Consider the following 27,876-nt stretch of genomic DNA (forward strand, 5'->3'; position numbering starts at 1 on the left):
GCTTGTAACGATTACCATATTTCTTATATTAAAAACGTTGATATTCAAGTATATTAAAGCCTGGTGCAATATTGTGCAGTTTAAATTGATTTATGAAATTATTTTTTTTAAGCCAGTTTCATAAGATCGTTGACCTCAGCGCATTTGAAATGTATCGTTTTTTTTTTTCTTTTGACCTCTCATTCCGATTTAAATTTTAGTGAGCAGTTCATCCTACAGTATATTGCAAAATAATAATCATAAATCTTATCAACTAAATTTCAGAACATAGTAGTCGTTCAAAGCTTTGATGAATTGACGTAAATCTGCCAACTGCGGGATATTGATCTATCGTCATCGTCAAGTTCACATAGTATCTCAGTAAGACCAGTTATTATAGAGTGCGGAGGCTGCGCGTGCGCACTCCTCGATCCGAGCATACAGCGCGCAGACCAGCACACGCACCCGCGCTTCCTCGCATGACAGAAACGCGCAACTTGTGATACAAGTGTTACATTTCATTGTGTATTTATATTACACAAACAATTATATTTTGTGCTGTTTTGTGTAGATGTGTTGAAGATGAACGGTAAGTTACGATTTTTTAATTACCTTTTTTCTAATTATTAAAATTGATGAGATATTATTAAATACAGGTTGTATATGCTATGATTCAAATTAAAAACAAAACATAAAATATCATAAATTAAACCTTTAGGCAATAAAGTAAATAAATAAAAAAGCATCCAGGTCCAGCCAATAAACATCAGACGTTGTTGCAGAAGTGATGGTGACAAAGCCAATCAAATGCACATATCTGAGAAGAAATTCAATGATATGTGTGAAGTCAACCAACCCGCACTTGGCCAGCGTGGTTGACTATGGCCTAGTCACCCCTAACTTGGGGTAGGCTCCGAGCCCCTCGGTGGGGACGTATAGTGAGCTGATGATGATGATCCCAAAAAACAATTTTTCATAGAGTATTAAATATTCAAGTGTGACAAAGGGTTGCAGGCTTAGCGTGTGCCGTATCACCATTCGAAGATGGTTTCAAATCTGTTCAGAGGTACGGTCAATTAACATGCCAGACAATAAAAAAAATATCTCTTTAACTATATATAAACGGACTAAGCAAATATCCGCTGCGCCACCGTGGCGGGGTACAAAAAATATTATGTCACTTTTCGTGGGGGGTGAGGTAAAGATAATAATTGTAACATATTTACGAACGCTTACTGGCCTAATTATTTACACATCTTCACAAAATGAGCACACAAGTAAACTTAGACCTCATCGTTGGTTTTTATTTGTCAGAGGGAAAAGAACGCGCTTATAACAACGAAAAATAACTAAATATATCACAAAAATAAGAAACGCAAAAAAGGATTGCGGCGATATGCATGCCAAATAAAAACATCAGAATTAATGTATATATTATCTTTCGATCAGTATCATAATAAAATTTAAAATAAAAATTAATTAATAAAGAAAACCTGTTATTTTATACTACTAATGTCAACTGCGTCGCTTAAAGGCTAATAAAATGCTGACCAGAAAGTAGTTAACTTCCTGATCTCAAAATGGAAATTACTCGATTGATTTAGAAAAAAAAAACAACAATCAAGATACAGAGTTCAAATTACTAGAAGCAAGTCAGTCTAGCCGTGTAGGGATATTCCGCCATGAGTCATGTAAATGTGCTCATTATGTCTTATGCAGTACAATTATACAATGCATGGATCAATTTCTAGCGGTGTCATTGTTAAGATAAACTGTTTTGTTGTTTCTTGAGAATATATGTAAAACCTACTTATTCATAGAAAATTACATTGAAAACAAGACGGCAATAGTACGACAAAGATATTGTGACACATTTTTGACATAGACAAGTGGGTGCTCGATGGCTATCGTGATTTCGTTTGACTTATGCCCACCAGGTCAGATATTTTTTTTCGGTCTATAAAACCTAAGTAAACATAATAGATGACACTTAAAACAAGACAAGCATAATTTAACACTTGACATTGACAGGGGGGCGCTAATTAGCTATTGTATTTTACTTTGGCCTATGCTCACTGGGTCACTCACACTCCTTCTAATATTGAGTAACGAATTGCCACATGCGGTTATTATAATAAAAATAATAAGTAAAAAAGTGTACTGCGTGACTCGCTGTAAACTTAGAACTTAGAAAGTAATTTAGAGTACAAAATCAAAAACTTTAAGAGTATCACGGAATGTGTTCTCGAAAACTGCAAATACGTCTGTTTCAATTATTGTGAACTAGCCATCTGTGCGGAATAAAAAAAAAATAGTAACCTTTGTATTCTTCCAGACTGTGGCAAATTTCAGGGAGATCCATGCAGCCGTTCCGATACCTTCTAACATGTATGGATGGCTACATTCAAACATTCGCTATTATATAAGTAAGATGAAACAGATTACAAAAATTATTTTATCGCACTATACTTATGATGTCTTTCATTTTACTTTTACGATCTTTAGTTTGATTAAAAAAAATAGATTAAATCTCTACGGATAAACAAAACTGTTTCGAGATTGAATATTGATTTCGGCGTTTAGTTACATGTCATACGGTTAGCATTACGCATGGAATTAAATAAGTATTAGTAAGTAAGTATCGACATAAAAAGATGTACTGAATCGAACCTGAGACGTTTGCGAAAGCGACACATACCCGCGCATACAATACTGTGTCGCAAGTCGCGTCCTTGACTCGGTGCTTGTTTCCAGTTCTCTAGAGAAATAGCAGCCGATCTACTTCTACCTTTCTTTTGCTTTTTTAATTGCCTACTGAAATTTTAAATTGTACACACTCGTCGTATTCACGGGGGTAAAGATATAAACAGGAAATACAGAAAGTAATGGTACGTTATTAATGTTTGTGTTGACTTCGCAAATGAAAAAAAAAAAGTGAATGTGGTGATATTGTTTAATATTATTCGTAGTTCAATATCATGTCTTCTGATGGCGGATTGATACCTGGTATAAATACACAATAGATATAAAATACTGGCTCATTAGATAACCTGTGTAAACCACCAAGGTAAAGGGAGACAGCCCAAGAGTGTATTTCTACTTTTTTGGTCAGGTTCAAAACAACTCTGATCACATACTTAATCTAATGGGTCTTACATTCGACTTACTAGTCATTCAGATTTTATGCCATTAACTGTTTACTATAATGATACATTTCACGACAGACCAACATTATTTTAATCTTTAATTTCAGTCCGTTCTAGTTATTGTTCATAAAAAATGCGGAAGGGGAAAACCTAAAGGACACAAATAAAATTGCAATTAAACTATAAACTTAAGTTAAAAACAAGTTAACTTAATATCTCGAGAATTAAAATAAAAAGTTTAATATAAATACAACAAGTATTGTCCATACAATTAAATATCAAGGCTACTTTGTATTACTTGAAATATTGCGCCCAAGGATTACCTTAGAGGCATTGCGCTGTGTTTACGTAAAATGCTACACAATGAATCAGATATTGCGGTATTTAATTGACCAAAATCTAATAGAAGAATGTCAACTATCATGCTATATAAATTTTGATTAGTAGACAAGTTCACTGACATCGTATTTACAAAAAAAATCAGAAACTAAACATTAGCTTGCACTCTTATTTTTGGCCGACTTCAAAAAGAAGGAGGTTATCAATTCGACAGTATTTTTTTTGAGTGAGATTGTTTTTTATGTTACTTTTTAATGCATTTTGTTTGAAATTGTTTTTTTCTACAATGCTTAACGTATTCACTTCATTACTTTGATTCAAGATAATGTTTTAAACATAATTGTTTTTGAAAATATGTTTATCTGTTATTGTAAGCAATAAAAAATAAAAGCAAAAAAAGTCAAAGATCAAGTAAGATCATTAAAAATATGAGTTTAAAGCATGTTTTTTTTTATTAAATATAAAATTCATTATTTTTATATTAATAATTATTATGATTATAATGAATTCATTTCAATACACCGAAGAGTTCTGTTTTCGAAAGATGAACTCCTTCGTAACACAACGCTTGTGTTCATAACCGTGCATCTTCACTGGCAAAACATAATTTCAACAACATATTCTTATTTTAAACAAAGTCGAGAGATGACGAAATGTTTTGTACAGGAGTTTTGGCGGTGGTAACATATGGTTACTTTAGTTTAGTTGACAATTATTTTTAACTAGCTTTTAACTGCGACTCCGTTCGCGCAGAATTAAAATAAAACCTAATTAGTAAACTACGAGTATGTTCTTCCAGACTATGTTTTAGATGTATGCCGAATTTCACCGTGATCCGTTAAACGAATAAACATCCATCCATCTAAAATTTCTCATTTATAATATTAGTAAAATTATACAGTAACTCTACAGTCTTGTAATATACTCATGTTTTTTTTTTTTTCAAAGTAATTTCTATGTAAAAATCATCAAATTATTCCTCACATTTTGCTTAATGTTTTCGCTTGCAACATGAGTCCATAATGTAAATTAATATTACTATTAGTTTGAGAAATTAGATGATATCATATCGTTTAATTGCTCATCATAAAGATGTAACGATGTTGCTTATATCTTGTAATTCCCCTTCTATTGTATTCCTTTAACAGTTTTATGAAGTCCATCGAAAATCCCATCTACTGTAGTTGTATATTGGTTAGTTTAGTTTTCTAAACAGTTTGTTCTGTAAATTCAAGCGTCACGGTTTTAATGCAACATGGAAAAATGCATTTTTTTATTGTACTAGCGGTCGCCCGCGACATCGTCAGCTTAAAATGATAACTTATAGATAGCTATATCTTCCCATGAAAGTCCCTTCAAAATCTATCCAGCCGTATCGGAGATTTGCGAAACAAACTTGGATTGCAGACAGAAAATAAAACTTTAAAAAATCTATTTTTCGTTACATTTAAAACAAATAAATCATGCACACGGAAGGATTTTTTTTTTTGGATATTACATACAAACACTTTAATTTCATTAACTACATGGATATTGAAAACTCGTAATATTTTAATATTTTAGTAAATATATATGTATATAAATACAAATAAATGCATAGGTAGTTTTTGTAATATTAAAGTAAATTTAAAATTTAAATATTTTGTACCCAGACACAAAATTTCAGTAAAAAAGCAGTTTTATTTACTTACATACGAACTATGAAAAACAAAAAACCTATATTTTACAATATGATACAATTTTATTTATACAGCGACTTAAACATTACTAAATCTTGGAGAATTTTTTGTCAATCTTTACATATCCTTTAAAAAAGAAAAGGATTTATTCCTATCTGAAACTAGTAGTTTATAACTAAATTAAATATAAATTTTTAGTAACATTAATAAGTTACAACGTATAGGAAAACTAGTAATAACGTCATAATAATAATATTTCTTGAGTATTTATTCTAAATGAGCATGTTTATTTGCTGACACCTCAGTACATAACGATTACATAACGACGAGCAAATACATAGCTCGAGAATACATTATATATAAATGTTAGGTAAACACGGACACGGTAATATTCAACTGGATTCTTGACACTGAAGTATTATTGTAAAATGTATTTTTTTTTAACTATTCACATTACTTCTCTCATCAAGTACCATAGTTAATTATTCATTATTTTCTATTGAGCGCGTTAATTTTTTTTTTTTAGGTAATTGCAATGTGACCATATGTTATGTAACTTAAACGTCTTGGTAGAATCATTCCAATATTTACTTTGCCTAGAGTGTTATAAAGTCAGTCAGGATTCTTGTTTTCGTATTAATTACACATTAGTTAATAACTACATGTCTATAAAGGTCAAGATACGCGAACAGGTGACATTAAAGTTTGTAAATGTAATGTAACGACACGATCACAATGGACAGGTTTCCGATGTCATGACATTTTTATTATGCAACTAATTACGCCTCGCAAAAGTCATACAGTAAAAACAAGTCTGAATTATTTGGTACAAAAGTTTTTAACTTTCCCACTACGTTATTCAGTTAATTGTTAACTTTAAGAACAGATTACTAAGTAAAAATAGATTTGAAGTTTCATATTAAAATTCTACGAAACGGAAAGTTTCGACCTTTGTAAAAATGAATGACTTAAGTTTAATGATCAGTGCGAAATCTTATCTATTATTATACGTATGCTTACGTTCAATTTAAATAGCAACAATGGGCTATAGCCCGAAGGTCAATGACTCTGTCGCAAGCTGTATACAAACGAACTGCTGACGAATATCTTTGTTTTACTTTGGCAATCTCATTAATAAAAACCCAAAGCGAGGTTGTATTAACCTGACACATTAGTTTCTGTCGCAATTCCGTCTATTGTAACGAAGTTGCCAATATCCTTAGCAGCCATATTGGACGCGCGGAATTTAAAAGCGCGGGAAAAATTTCGCGCCATTTCGTTGCTAAGTTTTTTGCGATCAATAAAAGACAGAAAGGTATTAAAAAATTAACAGTTAATAACATGTCTAGTAATTATGAGATGTTTAACTGACTTTATGTAAAATGTTAACTTATTATGTGATATGACAAGAGTTAACCTGTACATGTAACTACGAATATAATAAATTGGAACGGCAGTCAAAAGCGTTCAATGTGTAATGGATTGATAATGTGCTGTGATAGTAACATACACTGTGTCAATAAAATGATAGATGTGACTCAGATTTACTAAAACGCATTAGGAGACAAGAATTATGAATACTGTTCGTATTTTAGTTTGTTGGGCGTGATTTTAATTTAAATTAATCATACCAATGTTGTAAGATTGATAACGTAATATACTAAATAAGTTATAGACTAGCCATCTGCGTACAGCGGGCTCCTTTTTTCTTCTAAAGCAGGTCGCAACTTTGGTGGCCAAACTATTTTACATTCGAATGATTAATGGTTCGAAGACCTAAATTACGATTTATTTTTTTGTTTTCTGCATTGCACGGCCAATTTATAAATTAAGTAAGAATGTACTAATGACTGTTCGGAAAATGGAACAAAAATGCATTTTAACGACTTCAATCAAAGATAATTAGATTATAAATTTTTATGATATTAATTATAGATTATAAATATTTCTTAATTTCCATGACTCGTATTTTTTTCTTTCTTTTTAATTCATTTTTGGATGGAATAATCTAGCAATACCTCCATTTTAATCCAACTATTGGCATGTCAAGTAGATTGACATTACGTACATATTCATATGTCACAAGTCACAAGTTAACTTGAATTGAAAATATTATGTCATAGTCCATTCAATTAGCATATCTGCGTTATGTTTACAAATAATTTTACTTATTTGAATTTGGCCGAATCATTCTTATATCATAAACGAAATTGGGTGAAGCAAAAGGCAAAGGAAATAACTAATTATGATTTCGTTTACTTGCTACAAAAATGTTAAATAATTCTATTATCGATACTTAAAATTAAAAAAAAACTACATTTCATTAAAATTAATTTAAATTTAAACAACATTGAAGAAAATGTAAATTTTTACGGAATCCAATGAAATAATTTCGTTTTGTAACTTTTTTTATTCCACAATGACTTGACTGATTTTAATTTGTGTGTGTGATTAAGCAGCTACCTCATTGACTTAATTTTTGCAACAGTTTTGGGGAAAGTTAAAATTATAAATCGACTAGTGAAATATTTCTTCTTCAAATGCCTCTACATTAGAGGAGGTTGTCGGTGAACCCATCTCTGTCCTGTGCCATACGAAATTGTTCAACGTTGGCAATAGTGGTCCATTCCCGGATAACCCTTAACTATGATTTTATTTTCCTTCCAACGCGTCTCTACAAATGTAAAAAAATAGACCGACATTAGTGACATGTAATGTAAAATTTCCAAATTAATTTATCAGATCAACTTGCATTTAAAGAACAGGATATTACGCTATGCGAAGGTTTACTGTTGTAATCATATGGCCTATTGTAGAGCAACAACGAAGTCTATCGTATACGCAATAATCATGCCCCAGACAACACACAGTGTAATTTTTAAGAACCCATTCGCATAATTAAAACATGAAGTCGTTACGAAAATTTGCGAGCGTTGTAAGACAATGGCAAAAAGGAGAGTTCATTTAATTTTCATATAAAATCTGTTAATCAGAAATATTTAAAAAATAGTTATGTAGTTAATGGAAGCAAATGTAGTCAACATACTAATAGTATACTCACAGTGTAATAAAGTGGTGAAATTAAGGAGATATTGGTAACGCTTATCTATTTATTACCTTTTGCAGATATGACTATTACTGCCAATAGACCAGTCTGTGAGTTGTGTAATGTTAGTCGATGGGACTATTGCTCATGACGAGAATCTCGTGAAAGCTGAAAATTAGTGAAAAGCTTTGACCAACATTTTAGAAAGCTCTGGCTAAACAGACACCATGCATTTTAGAAACCACGCGCATAGTGAGGTGGTTCCTGTCTCTGCAGTCATGATCACTGGTGGCTTAGTCATAGGATTTTGCAGCCTATAGTATACAATTTTTTATATTACATATTTGTTAAAGTTTTTTAAATGTGTTATATAGATAATAAGTAAAAAAAAAATATATTTTAACATGCGAATATTTGGATAAATGGTTGGACGTTTGTTAGAAGGTTTCTACAAAACGGTTGCATGAATCTCCCAGAAATTTGACACAGATGTAGAAAATAACCAGGAAGAACACGTAGGCTACTTATTAAGAAGTTTTTATGAGTCGCGGTCGACACCTAGTTATTATATAATATATATTCTTCCTCTAAGTATCACAAGAGAAAAGTTACCAGCGGATTCATTCTTTCTTTTAATTTTAGATGAGTGATTGCGTACTCGTATCCCTCCTCATTCCAGTCCCCTACTTAGTCTTAATTGCTCCCCATCTCTCAACCCCTTTTATTCTTACTGAACACTAAGGGTACGAATAGTAAGCTTGATTTTTTTTAATAATATATGGATTGATCGTTAGGCCTCCTATTTGCAGGAAAGTCATTCAACTTGACTACGCATTGCCTTTATCTTTCCTGTAGAACGCAGATGAAATGATAATCTAATCAAAACTTTGATATAAATCTTCACTTGTGTTGAAAAAACAATATGATAACTTGTCTTTTTATGAAACAATTGAATTTTATCTCACGTATTGTTAATAAACATGTTATCAGTAATTTACTGTGACTTTTATCACCAAGTTATCGTAATCAATCATTACTTAATATCTTCATGAAATATTTTCTATATAAATTAGTCACTATTTATTGTAACACTGATTCTCTAATGAACGATTTATATTATCTTACTAATATTATAAATGCGAATGTTTAGATGGATGGATGGATTTGTTTGAAGGTACTAAGCCAAAAAGTTCTTGATGAAATTTGGCAGAGATTTAGAATATAATCTGGAAGAACACATAGGCTACTTATAAAGTTTTTTTTAATTCCGCGCAGACGGAGCTGCAGGCGACAACTATATCTTAATAAGTACAAGTTGTAAGCATTTGCGATTCGATTCTAAAAGTGTGTAACAAAAATAAAAGACCGAGGAAACCCACTTAACTTCCTGAATGTAAGCAAATAGCCAAAAACGTATTATTATGTGCCATGAAATATTCACCTGAATATTCAATATCAATAGAATATGGTTTTCCCAAAATGTTACTGGTTTGTAAAGTTCAATGTCAATCTTAACATTGTCAAACTATTGTCTACGTATGTGCGATTTCCGGTACGTCTTTACCTCTCTGTTATAAGTGCTTCCCGACTTAAAATAGGCTGTTGTACTTAAAGGCTGATTATGAGACCAAGGTCGAATTAAGTCTAGGCCAGAAGTGTATCGCACGCTTTTTTGGCAAATTTAATTACAATATCGTCTTTGACACCATTTCCTATATGATGCATAATCATGCATCGTGTATTAAAGGCATGAGCAATAGATCGTTATGCTTTCTTCGAATGAAATTGTACCTTGCAACCTGGACTTAAGGTATAAAATCGCTAGTATTTGTAATAATTATACATTCGTGGTGGGTCACGTAATGTGCAATTGATATTATATAAACCCTCATAACCTTGACCTACAAGGTACCTAGTGAACCACTTATGGTCCACATCCATATATAAAAGTAAATGATTTAAATTAAAAATTTTTGAATACAAGATGTATAAACGAAAATATCTGCAACGGACGGATGGCTGAAGTTCAATGACCAAAATATTTTAATTAAAATTAAATTACGTGAATACCGATACTAATCTAGCCGACAAATTTCGGACTTTTAAAAATGTTCAAACAATATTTGACGATTGAATTATATAACATAACGAATTTACAAAATAATAAGTTTTGCGACTGCAGCACAGCATGTTTAAAATCCGCAAGCGTTGAGTTGGTAGAGGTTACGTAATGTGACCGCCAGAAGCCGCTGTCAAGTTCAATGTGACGACCTTATGGCAAAATGTTTGCTCCAACACTTCACCAACATTTTGTAATTTGTCAATATTTTATAAAGAACTAAGTGTCACCCGCGACTCCGTCCGCGCAGAATTAAAAAGAAAACATAATAAGCAGCCTGTTCTTCGAGACTATGATCTACATCTATGCCAAATTACATCGAGATCCATACAGACGTTCTGGAGATACATTGTAACAAACATCCATCCATCCAACCATCCATCTAAGCATTCGTAATTTTAATATTAGATTATTTCTACGTCTAATGGCGACTTTAAATATATTGACCTACTACAAATAACAGCTTTTCTAACGGAATCATTGAACATTGTTGCATTAAGATTGATAAAAAAACATATTAGATTTTTTATTTAAGTCATAAAAATATTTACCTTACCCATTGAGTTGGATGGATGTATGTTTGTTTGAATTTATCGCCAGTACTGCTCAACGGATCTTGATGAAATTTGGCCCAAATGTAGAATATAGTCTGGAAGAACACATAGGCTATTTATTAAGTTATTTCGACGAAGTCGCGGGCGACAGCTATTTTATTATAATTTTACTTGAATTGTCAAAGATTAAATTTACATTTTAAGTAAGAAATAATAATAGTTTGGAATATATTCTTTGCAAATGATATTCCTCATACTTTATTAGCATATTTTGTTTCAAGGTCACGTTTTTGGATCCGGGTACTAACTGAAACTGAACGGGGATTGGACGAACAGTTTAAGAATGTGGTCTTGAATTGTTTAATTGTGGAAATAATTAAATGTTATGTTGATAATCGATTCTAAAAATTAATAATAAAAGAGAATTCGAAACTAGGAAGATAATATTTATACTTATTGAGTTTTAGATTTTATTTTTATGTCGCTTAGTTATCACTGGTTGTTTATTGAAAATGTATTTTAATTAATACAACTGCTGATCATCAAAAAGTATTCATAACTTTTCTAACCACAAATATGCTAATTAATGAACTTGTCTGAGCCGGTAAGAGAGAAGCTGCTATCACCATAGTTCCGTCAAATCTTACTTTTTACTTCTAACTACTATTGTAAATTCGAATGTTTAGATGGATGGATTAAATTTAAGGTACCTCCGGAACGGCTCAAATGATCTTGATAAAATTTGCCATAGATGTTGAACATAGTCTGGAAGAACACATTGGCAAATTATTAAGTTATTTTTACTACCGCGCGGACGGAATCGCCGGCGACAGCTAGTATGTAAAACCTACTTAGGTATAGAAAATTCCATAAACGAAAAAAATACAATACGACTAGTATTTTGTGACACCTTCTTGGCATTGACAGAGGGTCGCTCTTTGACATTTAGAAATTGTCATCATTTATTTTGACTTATATCCACCGGGTCAGAAACTGTCATCGTATACGTCAATAATGTGATTTCTGTCAAGGCAGTAGTAAAATTAGTAAGTAAGACCGATCGAGATGTTATTTATTTTGAATCGCCAGTTGAAGGACCGGTATTGTGAATATAATGGGACATTCAGCCGTAAGCAAATTATAACATACTGGTTATATTATTATATAAACAGTAATAGGAATAAATTAGTGACTTGCTTTAGGCCTAATGTCCTTGATCGTGAAGTAGCGCGTTTACGCGAATTTTCTGACGCATTTACTTGCTAATAGAATTCATGGTGTCTAGGTTGCTGAGGGCTTCTTGAAGTCGTAGACAAAAAAATAGGTTAATGACCTGGAAAATTATTACGATTTGAGCAAATCTTAAGTGATCATACTTCATACTAGTATTATAAATACGAATGTTTAGGTGGATGAATGTACGGATGTTTGCTTGAAGATATCTCTGGAACTGTTGAACAGATTTTGATGAAATTCGGCACAGATATAGACCATAGTCTTGATGAATAATAAAGTAAGATGTTGAATTTTATTTTATTTGCAAATTATATTTTATTGCAATATACAATTTTATAAATTGTTTATTGTTACGAGAGCTATTAAATCGACCGAAACATATTCAAAGAAACACTTCAAGAGCATTCGATCTGTTGGAAACCTTTGATCTTTACGTAAAGCAACTTATGAATACGAAAACAAAAGAAATTTTTTGATAGAAATAAATGAGAAGAATAAATTAAAATCTTCCTAATATTTATAATATGCGAATGTTTAGATGGATGGATGTTTGTTTGAAGGTATCTCCGGAATGGCTGAACGGACATACTCTGGAATAACTCATGTGCTACTTATTATGTTTTATTTTAATGTCGCGCGGACAGAGTCGCGGGCGACAGCTAATATTTTATATTATTGATCATTTAGAAACCTGAAAAAATTTACTCTTCAAATAAATTTGAAAGTATTTTTAGAAAAGAAATTACTAAAGAATGTGTCGAGGTCTCTTTATGTTAATTTATTAATAATGACTTAATTGCACAATTGGTTACGATTAATATTGTCCATTTGTAAATGTTGCATACTAGTATGTTACCGGAAAATCGTGCGCGCCGTCCGTTTGTAATTTGCCCAGGCATATGGTCTCGCCAAATTGCATATCAAACGATGAATTCACAAATTGACATTTTAAATTCGGGCATTAGGCATCGTCCGTCCATCTACGATCTATTCATTATTACAAAAAAATCTTACTACAAACGTTTCGTTCCATGAAACGACATCTTCAGTCCTATGTCTGTGGGATCAAGAGATTATTATATTAAATTGGAATACTACAATTACTAAGACCATTAACAGTCACTATTGTGAGAAATATTGTTCGTAATATTCTTTATTTAAAACTCTTAAAATCGTGAATTTCTTGAATAAAATGATGGCCATTGAAATTACTATCTGTTATGTATGCGCATGCACAATGCATATATTGGAACGGTCGGCTGCGCCCGACCGCTATGTCGAAGTGACGTCAATAAAGCAGTCTGCACTAAGCAAGCGTTGTTTTAGTTACTCCTACACATACTTATCATTGGCGACGAGGATGGGATACGAACCCACGCGTGCAAAGCACATTACAATTACAAAGTTTTGAAACATTCATTCGATACCATTTGCGGCTATTTTACGACTTGCCGAGGCAATTTACAAACAACCGGTATTCACGATGTGCTGGTGACACATAAATGTAGTCCGTTAACTGATAACGAGAAATTAATTAGCTAAATAATGAATTTAAATAAAAAGGGAAAGCAAAATCAAAATTCACACAAGACTAAGTCAAACAAACAAGTAGGCCAGTATCATCCGAAGGCTAACTTTTGCAATAGACTAATTTAATTTTATATACAAACATATTCATGAATGTCAGTATCCAAGTGTGACTTACTGGAGAAAGATTATTCTGTGTCGTTCGTTAGTGTTTAAATCTAGTGAAAAGGAATTCAAGTTGTTTCAATATTAAGAGGTTAGTATCATTTTATCATGTAAACATAAAAATTGTAATTTGTTTTGTAATATTGATAGATAAGATTTGTTTGCAAATTACAATTTGCAATATGTTTGCTTCACTTTATCTGTTTTATAACTTTAAAGTATTGTATAACATACTATCACGAGTAAGTTTTTTTTTTGGTTTTTGCGAAATACTTATTTTGGAATACAAAAAAAAAATTGTATTAATTTTGATAGCATTTTTGCTTTCATGATCCTTAATACTTGAGAACGATAGTTTTTAAATAATAACATAATTTTATATTATACAAAAATTTGTTACACAACTTATTTCGTCGGTTTCGGTCTGGCAGAGAGAAAAAATAATTATATGACATCTATTATTTTTGTTGTTATGTTTGTAATGTACATATTATACTAATTAAAGTATCCGACTGAGGTTCCTAAAAACTTTTTTTACGAAAGAATTTCCATTTCTTCAATTCTTTACGATAAAACAAGATTTCGTCGTTAAATTTATCGTTTTACTGTATTCATAGAAATCAATATTAAATTTACGTACTTCACAATGTCCGCTATCGGTATATAAATTTAGAATAAATATAAAATATGAGTATATGCTTATAAATTAAGCATTACATTTTTTTATTATATTGTAAATTTTCATGTAATATCACCATCAGCTCACTATACGTCCCCACTGAGTGGCTCGGAGCCTTCTCTAAGTTAGGGGTGATTAGGGCATAGTCAACCACGCTGGTCTAGTGCGGGTTGGTCGACTTAACACGTATCTTTGAATTTCTTCGCAGATGTTTCGATGTAATATGTTAGCTTCTTAATATAAATAAATAAATAAATACATGTTTGTTTGTTACAGGTGCAAGTTCTTCATACAATATGTCCTTCGTTGACTCCTACAAAAGGTTTATGGAGAGGAATAGCGGTAAGATGCGAGTTTTATATGTTTTCAAAAAAAAATTAATACAAGTACATTATTCGGTTTACAGCAAAAAATTTAAGTACTGCAGTTTACAGTTTTAGTAATTTTTAATTCTGTTTTTAATAAGAAATGCATATTCAAATATGTTAATGTGGATCCAAACAAAAAATTACAATTTTAAATTTGATTTGCGTTTTTTAAACGGTTTTTGTGCTACTTGTTGTTTAACTTTTAATATAGCATTATGTAACTTAGGTTAAAATTATTTATGTATTCAATTCCTTTGCAAAATGCCTAAACCTACCTTTATTCCGTTCCCCCTAACATTCATATTTAAATCTCTGCAAGCGACGTACCATTCCATCCTTAAGTTTTGTTTTTTTAATCCCGGTTCGAAATAAACTGAAAAAAAATTTACAAACTTTGTATAAAATTATGCTTTTGACATAATTTTTTACAAACATATAAAAAATAGAAGGAACTTAAAATATACGTTTATGAATGAAAATCTAATTTACATTGAATACATTATTAATTTTATTAGAAAAAAATTGTCCCTTAGTAACTTAAACCACTTATTGACTGTGAAGATAAAAATTCTTGGAGTAGTTCTACCGGTTGACACAACTTGTTTAAATGCCAACTAAACTTTATAGAAACATTGTTATTTTTACCGATCCGATATAAAAATAATATTATTATTCTATATTATGTACGGGTTATTTTTTACGATAATTGCCTTTATACAACTAATAATTAATATATAAATAAACAAAAAAACAGGGACAAGTAGATTTTATATAGGTGTATGTTGCAGTGCAATTACAAACCCACAGTTTATTCAACTTTTTGGATCATCTTTTAAACATTTTATTGTTTTGTGAAGAAATTTAGTGCAAATTTCATCACAGATCCGGTGCAGTCATTGCTCAGTTGGCCCACTTTATTGTCGAAATTTTGTATTACGATATATGCATTGCCAACCTCCATATAGCAGAAAAGGCCACATTTCAATCTTATTTTTAAATAATCTTTATATGTAATTAGCTTTGTTGTAAGATTAAACCTTGAACATTGATTTAACATTGAACCCTTTAGCTAGTTGTCTTGTAACGACAACGTACAAAAGACCTACTGCATTTGTTATATAATTATTCTTTAAAACTAAATATTTGGAACATAAATATTCTACAAAAATAAGCTTAAGGAAGTCACAATTCAACAGACGCCCATACATACATATTTTATAATAGCCCAAAAAAAATAGCGTCATAACATCGTTACACGGATACAAACGAATAAAATATTCGATACTGCGACAAATTTTATTCTAATTTATGAGCGCATTATGAAACAACACCTGACGTATAAATATTTACGACACTATTAATGTTATGCTTTGTTTTGATAACGTATAGAACTTGTAAGGGCCGACATACACAGGCTTAAAGTAGACGGCGTTGAGCGATCAGCAGGTGTAATAGACGTAGCACGGACACATTTGAGTTTGTTGTCACTAGGGTTGCCAGGTCGCCAAACCTAAAAGCCAGAAAGACCAGTCAGTTTGGCCGGACATTTGTGTAGAAAGACGACCGTCAGTCGACACTCGTCGCTGGCGCTCGGCCACTCTCGTTTGCCAAATGTAAAAAGCCTAACAAAAGCCGGACAACCCGGACACGCAATCAAAAAGCCTACCTATGTCCGGCTTTATCCGGACGCCTGGCAACGCTAGTTGTCACTGCTAAAATGCTACCTGCCTTAAGTTGAAATTTGAAGTAGTCCGTGTATGTTAGATCTAAATTAGCAGAAGGACTTCGATTCTCTAACATACGTAATAGATTAAATACTTTTATAATTTCACATTTGTATGCAGTGTGCGAGCTTAGGGCACTTGCCACAACGTGATCTGATCAATATATCGTAAAATTATCTTTGTGGTAGGTCTTAATAAGTGAATTTTCAAACACAGATTGTTTTGTTTTTCGGCTTCCGTGTTAATATTTCGGCATATTAATTATACTATATATAATTTTCGGCATATTAATGTTACGTAAAATTCAGCTTAATTTCCAATTTGTTTTGGTTATGTATTTGAATTGTTTTGTCAACAAGAAATATTTCCTCCGTATTTTTTAATAAATAAGGAAAACTAACATAAACCATTACTCTCCTATAAGTTAGGCAATTGCAATACTGATTTTAATTGATCCAGTTCATTTTGTATATAAACAGTTTGTTGTCAAGAATAACTGTTATGTGTTCGAATATTGATTGAGCACGTGCAATGTTAGTCATTACATCAGATAGCGGCAAGGTATGAGGAGGGGTGGGGACGGGTGGGGGCTTCGTAGTAAGTCAATGCAGAGTACGCTCACAGCTGTATGGAAATGGCATGTTAAGTAAACAAAATTTTATATTCTCCGCATGCCTTTGATGCTTTTATAGTAAATGGATAAATGTTTGTTATATCTTTATAACATTTATTATATTTATGTTAACATTATGACATAAAAATATTGTTCGTCAACTAATTTTTTTAAGTTGTTGACGCTTGCATATGTGTTCCTTTTGCTTCTACTACAGGATCAAGTAAAAAGCTTGCTCTTTTCATAATACCAAAATTTTCTCGATGGCTGGCAATCCACAACCGTGCGGTTTTCGCGTAGCTCTTTACCGGGTACCGCCGCGTTGTGGAATGGTCTGTCCTCGGCGGTATTTCCAAACCGCTACGACCTAGGGTCCTTCAAGAAGCGAGCGTATCACCATCTCAAAGGCCGGCAACGCTTCTGCTATTCCTCAGGTATTGCAGATGTCCATGGGCGTCGATGAATATCTTGGTGTTCCCACTGCTCGTTTGCCCCCTTCTCTTATAAAAATAAATAAGTCTATTTATCGAATATCGATATCAGAGAACTAAATTAAATTGTTAATTTAAAATGGAGCTAACTATCTCACTACACTAAATGACTTCCCAGTCGTAAAGTTTGTTATTGTTTACATCTATGTTTAAATGGAAAAATACATTAATAGAGTAGAACGGCGGAAGCGACTTGCTTTATAATTATTATTTATACATTTTATAACCAAGATATTATGGAAATTCGAAATAATTGTAACTAGACAAAATTTGAACGGCACTTATTTACTAAAATGGGTTAAAGTATCGTCGACGTGAACAGATAATAAATCTTTTTGCTTTTGTAAGAAATTATTATTGTTAAAACAAGTATTCATTTAACACAAATTATTTACCTTTATTATGTACCTTCCAGAAGCGTAGCATAATTTTAAATAACATTTAATGTTGTTTACGTTATTTTGTAAATTTAATTTAAAATTGTTATTTTTATAAAAATAACTTTTTTTTTTTTTCTTAACATTTATTGTGAGTTTTATCGAAAACAATTACTACTTCCTTGTAAGTACTGCAACGGATTGGAACAAGTTGCCAACTTCAGTTATTCTGTCCAAGTATGTCGTGGAGGCCTTCAAGAATAGAATGAATATGCATTTAATAAGCTTACGCATTCCACCTTAGGACCACATCGTCACTTTACATTAGGTGGGATCGTGGAAGCGTTGGCTTATACAATAGAAAAAATAATAATTTGATGTTTCTCTCAGATCCTCGAACGGAGAACTGGTGGCTGATGTCAAGTCCGGGGCCTCTGCTGACCCTGCTGGCTACCTACCTGTACTTCTGCACGTCAGTGGGCCCGCGCTATATGAGGGATAGGAAACCCTTCTCGTTAAAGCAACCCATCATAATCTACAACATAACACAAATCCTCATGAGCATTTTCCTAGTATACGAGGTAATTATCTATTTCTTAAAATGTACCTTTTATATACAAACACCTAAAATTTCCGATTCATAGTTCTTCGTAATAAAAATGAGATAAGTTGCTCATCATTCAAGTACTATATTGACGCTGCAAATAAAAAAAAATATGTACAAGATTAACAATGTTATGATTATCGACAAACATCATTACTTGTAATGACTTTCAAGATTTGTACTATCCAAATTTTGGATTACCTTATGAGATATTTCAAAGCAATGTAAAATAATTAAATTAATTAGATATTTTTTTTTTACACACAACTTAAGGAAAACTTAATTCACCGTAAAGATCAATAAACTTGGAATCAGATCAATTAAGTAAAAATGTAACTGTGACTTATGCTATTGTATCAATTAATTAACATTAATTATCGCTTTACATTTTTTCCGTATTCTATTTGTTCTCGAACATTTTATTTCTTAATTATTTATTAACGTAACGCGCACTAATTGCTTTTCTTCAGCGTCATTTGATGTTCTTATTAAAAAATAATGTTCTACAATAACAAGTCACACAGATTGAATTCTATAAATAAACTCATCCTGGTTTTATTTACAATTTTAGGATGAATTTTTAATGAATTTTAAATTTGAACTAGATGGAGTTTGTATTTTTAACTGATAACCGGAATGAGAAAGTAAAGTGTTAGTTAATTAGAAATGTTGTTTTTAATAACGTAGCGTTTGTTTTTAATAGCTTGTATGGTAAAATAAAAGTGTGTTTCGGCTATTAAATATTTTCATATTATGTATTTTATATTGATAAAGATATTTGAAGCTGTCGAACCGGACAAAGTCTACGATTGTTTGGTGTGTAAATATGATGTCAATAATCCGTGTCCTGACGTTTTAGACTGAGCTAAAAGACATGGCAAATATATGATTATAGATATACGAGTAAATATTGTACTTATTCAAAGTAGTGGTTGAATAAAATTGTTTTAAAAAGACATCATAAGTTAAATAAATAATAAATTAACAAAAAAATACTTATACGAACAGAGAAATAATAGCCACTACTAGATGTAAAATTCGGCTGTGTTATGTCCTGCTAAAATTTTCCTTTTTTGTCAAAGTAATTGAATACTTTTTATATTATACTAAAATTATAAATGCGAATGTTTAGATTGATGGATCTTGATGAAATATGGTACAGATGTAGAACAATGTCTGGTAAAACACATAAGCTTTTTATTTAGTTTTTTTTTTTATTCCGCGCGGACGAAGTCGCGGGCGACAGCAAATTTACTAATAAAATATCTAACAGTTGTGTAAAAAGTTCGTTTGTGACAGGGTCTAGTTGCCGGCTGGTGGAATGACTACAACTTCAATTGTCAGCCTGTAGATTATTCCTACGACCCTAAAGCATTCAGAGTAAGTATTCATTCATACTTTGATAGTCGGAATGTATTTAATTATTACAAATTCATAACTTGTCGCGATTTTTTGCAAGAATCATTGAGACGTAGACGCCGTGCCGTATTCATTGTAAACTAGAAATTCTAGTGAATTAGTTGTACCACAATTAAAAATCAAATAATGAAAACAAATTTATATTTTTCATCATATTCATTATTTAATGATAGTGCTGTGTGTATGAAACAGCATTTACAAACGCTGTAAAATATCAACAACAACCTTTAACGTTTGTTTATTCTAGCTAAATATTTGCACTAAAAATAGTCATGTTCCTTTTATTTATTTTTTCCCTTTATACAGATGGCGGGAGCGGTTTGGTGGTATTTCTTCGCGAAGATCGTCGAACTTCTCGACACTGTATTTTTCGTTCTTAGGAAAAAGAACAGGCAAATATCATTTTTGCATCTTTACCACCACACCATGATGCCTATTTGCGCTTGGATCGGAGTTAAATTCCTGCCAGGTATTTTTATATTCTTTCTATTCATTTTGTTGTTATTTTTTGCAGAGTATTTTAATTGTAATGTTATTAAAACAATTTTAATCTTGTAGGTGGTCACGGAACCCTGCTGGGCGTCATCAACTCCTTCATCCACGTGATCATGTACACATACTACTTGATCTCAGGCCTTGGACCTCAGTACCAGAAGTACATTTGGTGGAAGAAGCACCTCACTAGTCTGCAACTGGTAAATACCAACTTCTGATTTCTTAGATTCAGCACGTTCTTCAAAATCTATAAATAATGTTATCCTAGATATAGACTTCTAAAAATGTGTTGTCATTGATATTGATTTTAAGTCTTTTCTTACTAAATACAGGTACCATTACGTAGGTTTCAATATAATGTTATGAAAATGTTTATACTGTTCAGGTACAGTTTGTGATCGTGTTCTACCACAACTTCGTGGTGATGTTCTGCGACTGCAACTACCCTAAGACGATCAACTTCCTACTGGCGCTCAACGCCGGACTCTTCTTGTACATGTTCGGTAACTTCTACTACAGAAGCTACATCAACATCGACAACAAGAAGACTGACACTCTCACGTCACAAGCAAACAGTAACGGAATCATCGTAAACGGCAAAGGTGTCGTAGCTAACGGCAATGGTTTCATTCCAAACGGCAATGGCGTCATCGCAAACGGCAAGACGAAAGAATGCTAGCGAATAAAAATGCTCATTAATTTAAATAATTTTATGTGATGTTATTTAGATACTATTTAGATTAAATTAATCTAAAATAATTTTATAAGATAAATAAAAATAGCTGTATCAAATGTTTTATAATTAAATGTCAGATAAATGTCGGATAATGTTTTATAATTAAATATGAAAAGCGATTCAATACAAACGTCTAATTGAAATATTTGTCTTGTAAAATATTATGTTTTAAACAGATAATTTCCACCGAATATGTTTTTAGTTTAAAGATTTTTGATTACCATCCACATTTGCGATCAAAATAAAATAAATGAATACTTCAAGTAGCTTCCAAAAGTACAACAATTTCGTACTGTGTTATGCCTAATATTTTTAGAGGTTGGCTTATAGGAAATTTAGATATATATTCGCTTCCCACTTACAACTTAATATAGTAGGAAAAACCAAAAGAGCGGAAAGCAAAATTAAGCCGTTATATATGTAATATCTTGCTATGACAAGGTTTCGTCCTAATTCCATTTTGGGAGTCAATTTACATTCCCCCGCAAATAGGTAGGATAATGTCCTCGACTGTACTTTCTTCAGTCGCAAACATTTCTGTGGGTTTCCACTGCAGAGAAACTTGTTTTGTTTGTTTACGTTTTTTCAAAATGAATAAAAAGAATGATAATATGTATCAAAACAAGTGTCACAACAGTGAAAACTCACGTTTATATTGTAATAGCCTTTTATTACTGTAAACTAAGTTTCCTTGCAAACCTCGCCATATGATATCAAAAAGGTATCTGTGATTTTATTAATATATATGTAATCTTGATTTATATACAAGAAATAAATTTATGACTTAAAAGCAATATGATTAATTTTAATTTTTAATTATTCTAGATCTTGCTGAAATAGATAAAGGTAATACTTTAAGTATAGTTAGTTTTAATATTCTAGTTAAGATGTACATTGTAGGCGAAGTTGTCGATATAGTGTAATAAAAATATATATTCTTTCGCTCAATTGTACGTAATTGGACAAAACACACATTTATTGTAGAGATTTCACAATATTACAGGGTTTTTTATTGTTTTCATTTTAATGTTGTATTAACAAATCGTACAACTTATTGTTCAATTTAAAACTTTTGACTTTAATGAACAAGAACAAGATTTTTTTTTAATTCAAATATTTCTTAGATAAATTTTCGTATGAATTTATTCAACTAATCTTAGATACGATATTTTATTGGATAGAAATTTCAAGGTTAAGAAATAGTAACTTATTAAAATTCAACTACCGACATCCAAATGCAAAGATAAATAATATGCATTTTTTGGCATTAAATTAGTTAAATGCTATGCAAGTCAAATTATCTCTTTTTATTAACAGTCCAACTGCTCGTTTGTATTTTTACATCTTCCGAAAAAGTCACCTTCCAACGATTTTTATCAAAATAAAACCAATCTATGTTAATTTGATGTTGGATAGATAATTTTCCTCCTTCAATTTTGTACGTAATTATTGTTTTTTTCAATCTATTGTCGGAACGTTTAAACTTGTTTCACACGTATTATGTTGGTTTGTATTATTTCAGCTTTAAAATGATTTAAAATATACGAATGTATAAATAAAATACAAAATTACAATGTGTTACCAAAAGACTATGACGAATGAATAAATGTTTTTTTATATATAAGGTATTTCATTTTCTATTAATATTATCTTACTAATATTAAAATGCAAATGTTTAGATGGATGGATGGATGGATGTTTGAAGGTATCTCCCTAACGGCTGAACAGATCTTGATGAAATTTGGCACATACGTTGAACATAGTCTGTAAGAACACATACGCTACTTATTACTTTTTTAAAAATTCCGCGCGGACGGAATCGCGGGCGACAGCTAGTAATCTAATAAAACGTAAACACACACTTCTTTATAAAGCAGGATCGTAGCAATCACAGCGTATTTTTGAATATGTTTTTCATAATACGAATCTCTATACTTACGAGACACTGTAGACTATATATTTTCACGCCATTAAACTTAGGGGGTGAGTAAATTAAAACAAGAATTTTTATGCGAGATAAAGACAAAACAACAGCAAAATAACAGCAAGGATGGTTGCCATGGTAACGATAATTCTCACTCAATGGTGTAGGCCTTCGTTGTCATTGGAGTATTTGAATTTTGACATTTGCTTCAAGACAAGTTTATACGCAATATAAACAATAAAACAAAGTTTTTTTGTGTATCAAAATTAAATGAAATCACATGTGGATGAAGCCGCACGTCAATATTTATTATCTTTATAAAGAGGAAGCAAAATATTTTACGTAAAACTGGATATTCAGTGATCTTGTGAAAAAAATAACTTTCCCTTCTATATTAGATTGATTTATTGTACGATTGAAGATGTATGTATGTATGTACCTATGTATATTCTTTTTTATACCATAAGGTGGCAAACGAGCGAGCGGCCACTTCTATTCGCCGAAATAGCGAAGCGACTGCCGCCAATAGACATCCGCTATTGCAGATGCGTTACCTACCTCTAATCGACGGAGGAAGGGACCCACAAAATGAGAATATTCTTCCTTCTTATGCATCCACTACTCCGACAAATTCACTTTCCCTTCCCCTCCTTCCTTATAAGAAAAGGGTGGGAAGGGAAAGAGGACTAAAATTAGGCTCCCGTCACCACACTAATCGGACGAAACACGGAATTACTTCCACTTCACGCCTGTCTTCTGTGTGGTCTTGGTATTTCACCGGGCGAGCCGACCAATTCGTGCAACAGATGTTGTTGTTGCTGGCGTCTACCACTGTTTCTTGTTGTGACCATCTCCTGCCTCACACTGGATTGATTTATTTTGAAACGTAACTCTCCTTTTGGATTTGGGTTTCTTCCCAGAGAGTAAACGGAGTAAAGATCGTCCTTTTTGGTTTTGTAAACTTCACAATTTTTTTATTTATGTACCCATACGAATTATTTAACAGCGACAATGTTATATTTGATAACTTAAGCACTATAATTTTGCATACAATGCATCTTTTTCTTACATAAGTTGACGTCATTTTTTCCTGGTGGCACATTCAATTATCTTATACTAGTATTTTTAATGTAAAATTACATTTATAATAATATTTAAGATAGCAAAACACACTCAGCTACATTTCATGAAACGTTAAACCTCACGGTGGCGAAACACTTCTATAAAAGCGTATTTTAATCTTTGTTTCGTCAAAGTGAATGATAAGTATGGACTATTATTTTACATTTCTAGTTATCACCAATGATTATTACAGTAAATATATACTAAACAAATAAGAAAAATCCAATCACAAAAAATCTGAAATATTTAATAACTGTAATTATCCCAAGAAAACTAACACCAAAGCACTAAGAAATATGCAATGGTTCAATTTGCCTTTTTTCTATTAAAATCAAGTAATCCGCTCTGGGCCAGCGTGGTTGACTAAGGCGTAGTTAGTAGTCACCCTTAACTCAGGGTGCGCCTGCATTTTTGAGTTTTGCACATGAATTACGCGCATTGGAATCTCAATGTTTATGTTGCTTTCTTGTATAACCAGTGAATGGTATTAATGAAGTAAATATTTTGCATTAAATGATTTTTACAATTACAAATTGCCTTGAGTTACCTTTCATATCCTACAGCGTCATCAAAGTGGAAATTGAAATGTTAACATTGTGTTGGTTAGGTTTGTATTTTATCTCTTTTGTATTTTATCACAATGGAATGATATTTGAAAACCACAAATGTGCGTTTAATTTATTGAAATCTTGTTTGGCAACACAAAGCATTTGAGTTAAGAGAGTCACTTACGTGTACCAAAGAAACATAAACACCTCTTCAAGTACCAAGGCGGTTGGACCCTGACCCGAATTGCTAGTCATGTTTCACTGACCATCAAGTGTTAATAGTATCCAATCACTGTAGCCCTTACTTGTATTGCGACGTATGATCAAATATTGCGGAAGACAATGTTATTCTTTTATATTAGAGTTAGACACTAAAGATAATAATTTCGTTATGGGTAACCGACTTTACCACACAGTCACGGATCAAAATTATACAAAATTATCAAATAATAAAAATAAGATACCAAATCCATTGATTTTAAACTTGTAGTAGTTAATCAGAAATTTTAAATTAAAACTTTAGAGGCACAAAGCCTTTGTTGCAAAACGTCAGCTTTTCTTAACCAATACTCGATATTATGTTTAGTTGAGTACAGACTTCTTTAAAACTATTAGTCAACATCTATGATAACGTCTTATAAAACACAAAAGTGAATTGACAATACTTTGAAAATGATATATTCAAAATACAGCTAACCTTGTAATATAAATTTCTCAGGCCAAATCATAGTAAAATTTGCGTCATCCAATACAATTATTTATCACTAGCTGTCGCCCGCGACTCCATCCACATCGATTTAAAAAAAAAACTTAGTAGCCAATATGTTCTTCCAGACTATATTCTAAATCAATGCCATCAGCGAGATCCCTTAAGCTGTTCTGGAGATAGCTTCTAACAAACATCCGTCCATTCATCCATCTAAAAATTAGCATTTATAATATTAGTAAGATATCGAAGTATCATTGAAAGTAATATGTTATGAAAAACCTATATTGAATTGTAATTGAGATCCTCACAAATTGCATTATTGCTTTTTAATTATAATTTTTGGAAAAAACGTTTTACTTCTTCATCATTGTTTATTTGCAGATATTCAGTACATTTTAAGTATATAAAGACAGACAGTCTACAAAGGTCTTATTCAAATACTAATTGATAGCCGCGGTTTTACACGTATTGGTGTATTCTTTTTATTTTACTGCACTTTATTTCCGTGAGTTGGTATTTTAAAAAGAAGAAAAAAAAATATGTTGAATTAAAATATTTGCTCCAATATGCCAGTTGTATTATGCTATTCCTCGGGAGATTAACGTTTTAGTATACTTTTTTACTCAAATCCGTTTTTATAAACAGACACTCATATTATTTGCATTATTATTTAGTTAGGTACATGATGAAATCTCGGCATATAATAAAAACGCAAGTCATTGCAAATATCATACAGTTTGCTACCAAACAGTTGGGCAATACATCCGAATTACGAGGTCGATCCCGATAACTGACTAAATTTGGCTAATTCAATACTAAAGTCCCCACTACACGTGGTCGATGTACTTGACATTGTGTTGACACAACCGTTTGGCAATATTGATAATTGTGTATACACACGAGCCGGATTGGAAAGTGAAAATACGCTAAAACGAGTGATCGTCCTTGATCTTTGAAGGTATTCAGGTGTAAATGTACCTACTAAGCTTAACATTTACAGTAATTCGACGTATTTCAAAGGAAATGCGAAAGTCAACGTTACAAAAAATAAATAAAATTCTCAGATTTTACCTGTTGTGATTATAGCTTTCCTCGTAATTATATTTAGTTTGGATAAGTACTGAAACAATACTGTTAACACTGTTTAGTGAAATACGTGTTTAACCCTTTGACCGCTTGATTTTGCAAGCCTACTATGCGTAGGTTACAAAGCTTCAATAACCATGATTTGTCAAAAACGGTATAAAAATGGTTGACGTATGTTTAAGCTAAAATGTATTCGAAACACTGTCTAAGATTTTTGGTAAGACCCCTGGAGTCTAATGCAGGGGTACCAAACCTTTACCTGTCAGCTTGTAATTTTGTAGAACTCAAATAATTCCGACTGAAAATCAATTGGTTTGCCATCCCTAGTGTAGAGGACACCAAATAAATTAATCGTAAATGTCTTAGATATAGCATTTCCGAATGCTGTAAGGTCATTGACGAACGGAACAAAGGGAACTCAGATACAAAGGTGCCAGTCATCGTTAGTTTTGATTTTTTACATTTGGCAATGAGAGCGCTACCCCCACTCAAAATTCCGGTATAAGGACAGGTATTTGGGAGGTCAAGAAATGCAGACAGGTCATTCACGATATTAACTTATAACAAAACGAACAATATGTTAAAGGCCTCTGACATCATCCTCCAACTTCTTATAATGAATTCTGCTTTATTTACTTTTATCTAAGAAATAACATCATGAATAATTAATTGTAGCTACAAATGCTAAATGTCAAAGGTAAAGGTATTCAAACTAAAGCCAAAAGCGCAAATGAAAAGTGCTAAAGTAATAAATTGAGACATTGTAGACAGTGTTCTTTGCTATGAAACCTTAAAATGGAAAGACATTGTTCTTAAATTGAAGAAACGAACAATACAATTGCAAAAGCGGAAATTCTTGACGCCTAGAAAATGATCCGAACTAAAAAAAAACAATTAACATACAGCAGGAAGGGCGTTACCCGGTCGTTGATTTCCATATATTCGCATTGATTTAGCAACGAGATTCCAGTTACACCAGTATTCACGATGAGCCACTTGTTACGAAATATTCGAAAGCCGGTTTCGATGACATGTCACCAAATACTAACGATATGCCCGAAATAAAACCAGATATCAAAAACATTTTAGGTACAGAATTATTGCTGAATAAATATAACAATAACAACTGAATCACAAAATTCTGTATCAGATATTGTCAAAAAATGAATGGTGAATTCTATTGAATGAGAG

At 31.9% G+C, this 27,876-nt stretch overlaps 1 protein-coding gene across 2 annotated transcripts; it reads left to right on the top strand.

Moving 5' to 3' along the window:
* The first annotated feature begins 375 nt into the window (after positions 1-375).
* On the top strand, positions 376-21,277 carry LOC106709857 (elongation of very long chain fatty acids protein AAEL008004). Of its 2 annotated transcripts, none has more exons than XM_014501748.2 (7): positions 376-568; positions 14,746-14,811; positions 18,433-18,623; positions 19,946-20,026; positions 20,372-20,534; positions 20,624-20,760; positions 20,946-21,277. In XM_014501748.2, the coding sequence occupies exons 1-7, from the start codon at positions 562-564 to the stop codon at positions 21,237-21,239; spliced, it is 939 nt and encodes a 312-aa protein (XP_014357234.2). In that variant the 5' UTR covers positions 376-561; the 3' UTR covers positions 21,240-21,277. The 2 variants fall into 2 exon arrangements, with proteins under 2 accessions (XP_014357234.2, XP_014357235.2); XM_014501749.2 differs by lacking the exon at positions 376-568 and adding an exon at positions 13,801-13,881.
* The last annotated feature ends 6,599 nt before the right edge of the window (positions 21,278-27,876 follow it).

The sequence above is a fragment of the Papilio machaon genome, chromosome 6 (assembly GCF_912999745.1).
Source record: "Papilio machaon chromosome 6, ilPapMach1.1, whole genome shotgun sequence".
In the NCBI taxonomy this organism is placed as follows: domain Eukaryota; kingdom Metazoa; phylum Arthropoda; class Insecta; order Lepidoptera; family Papilionidae; genus Papilio; species Papilio machaon.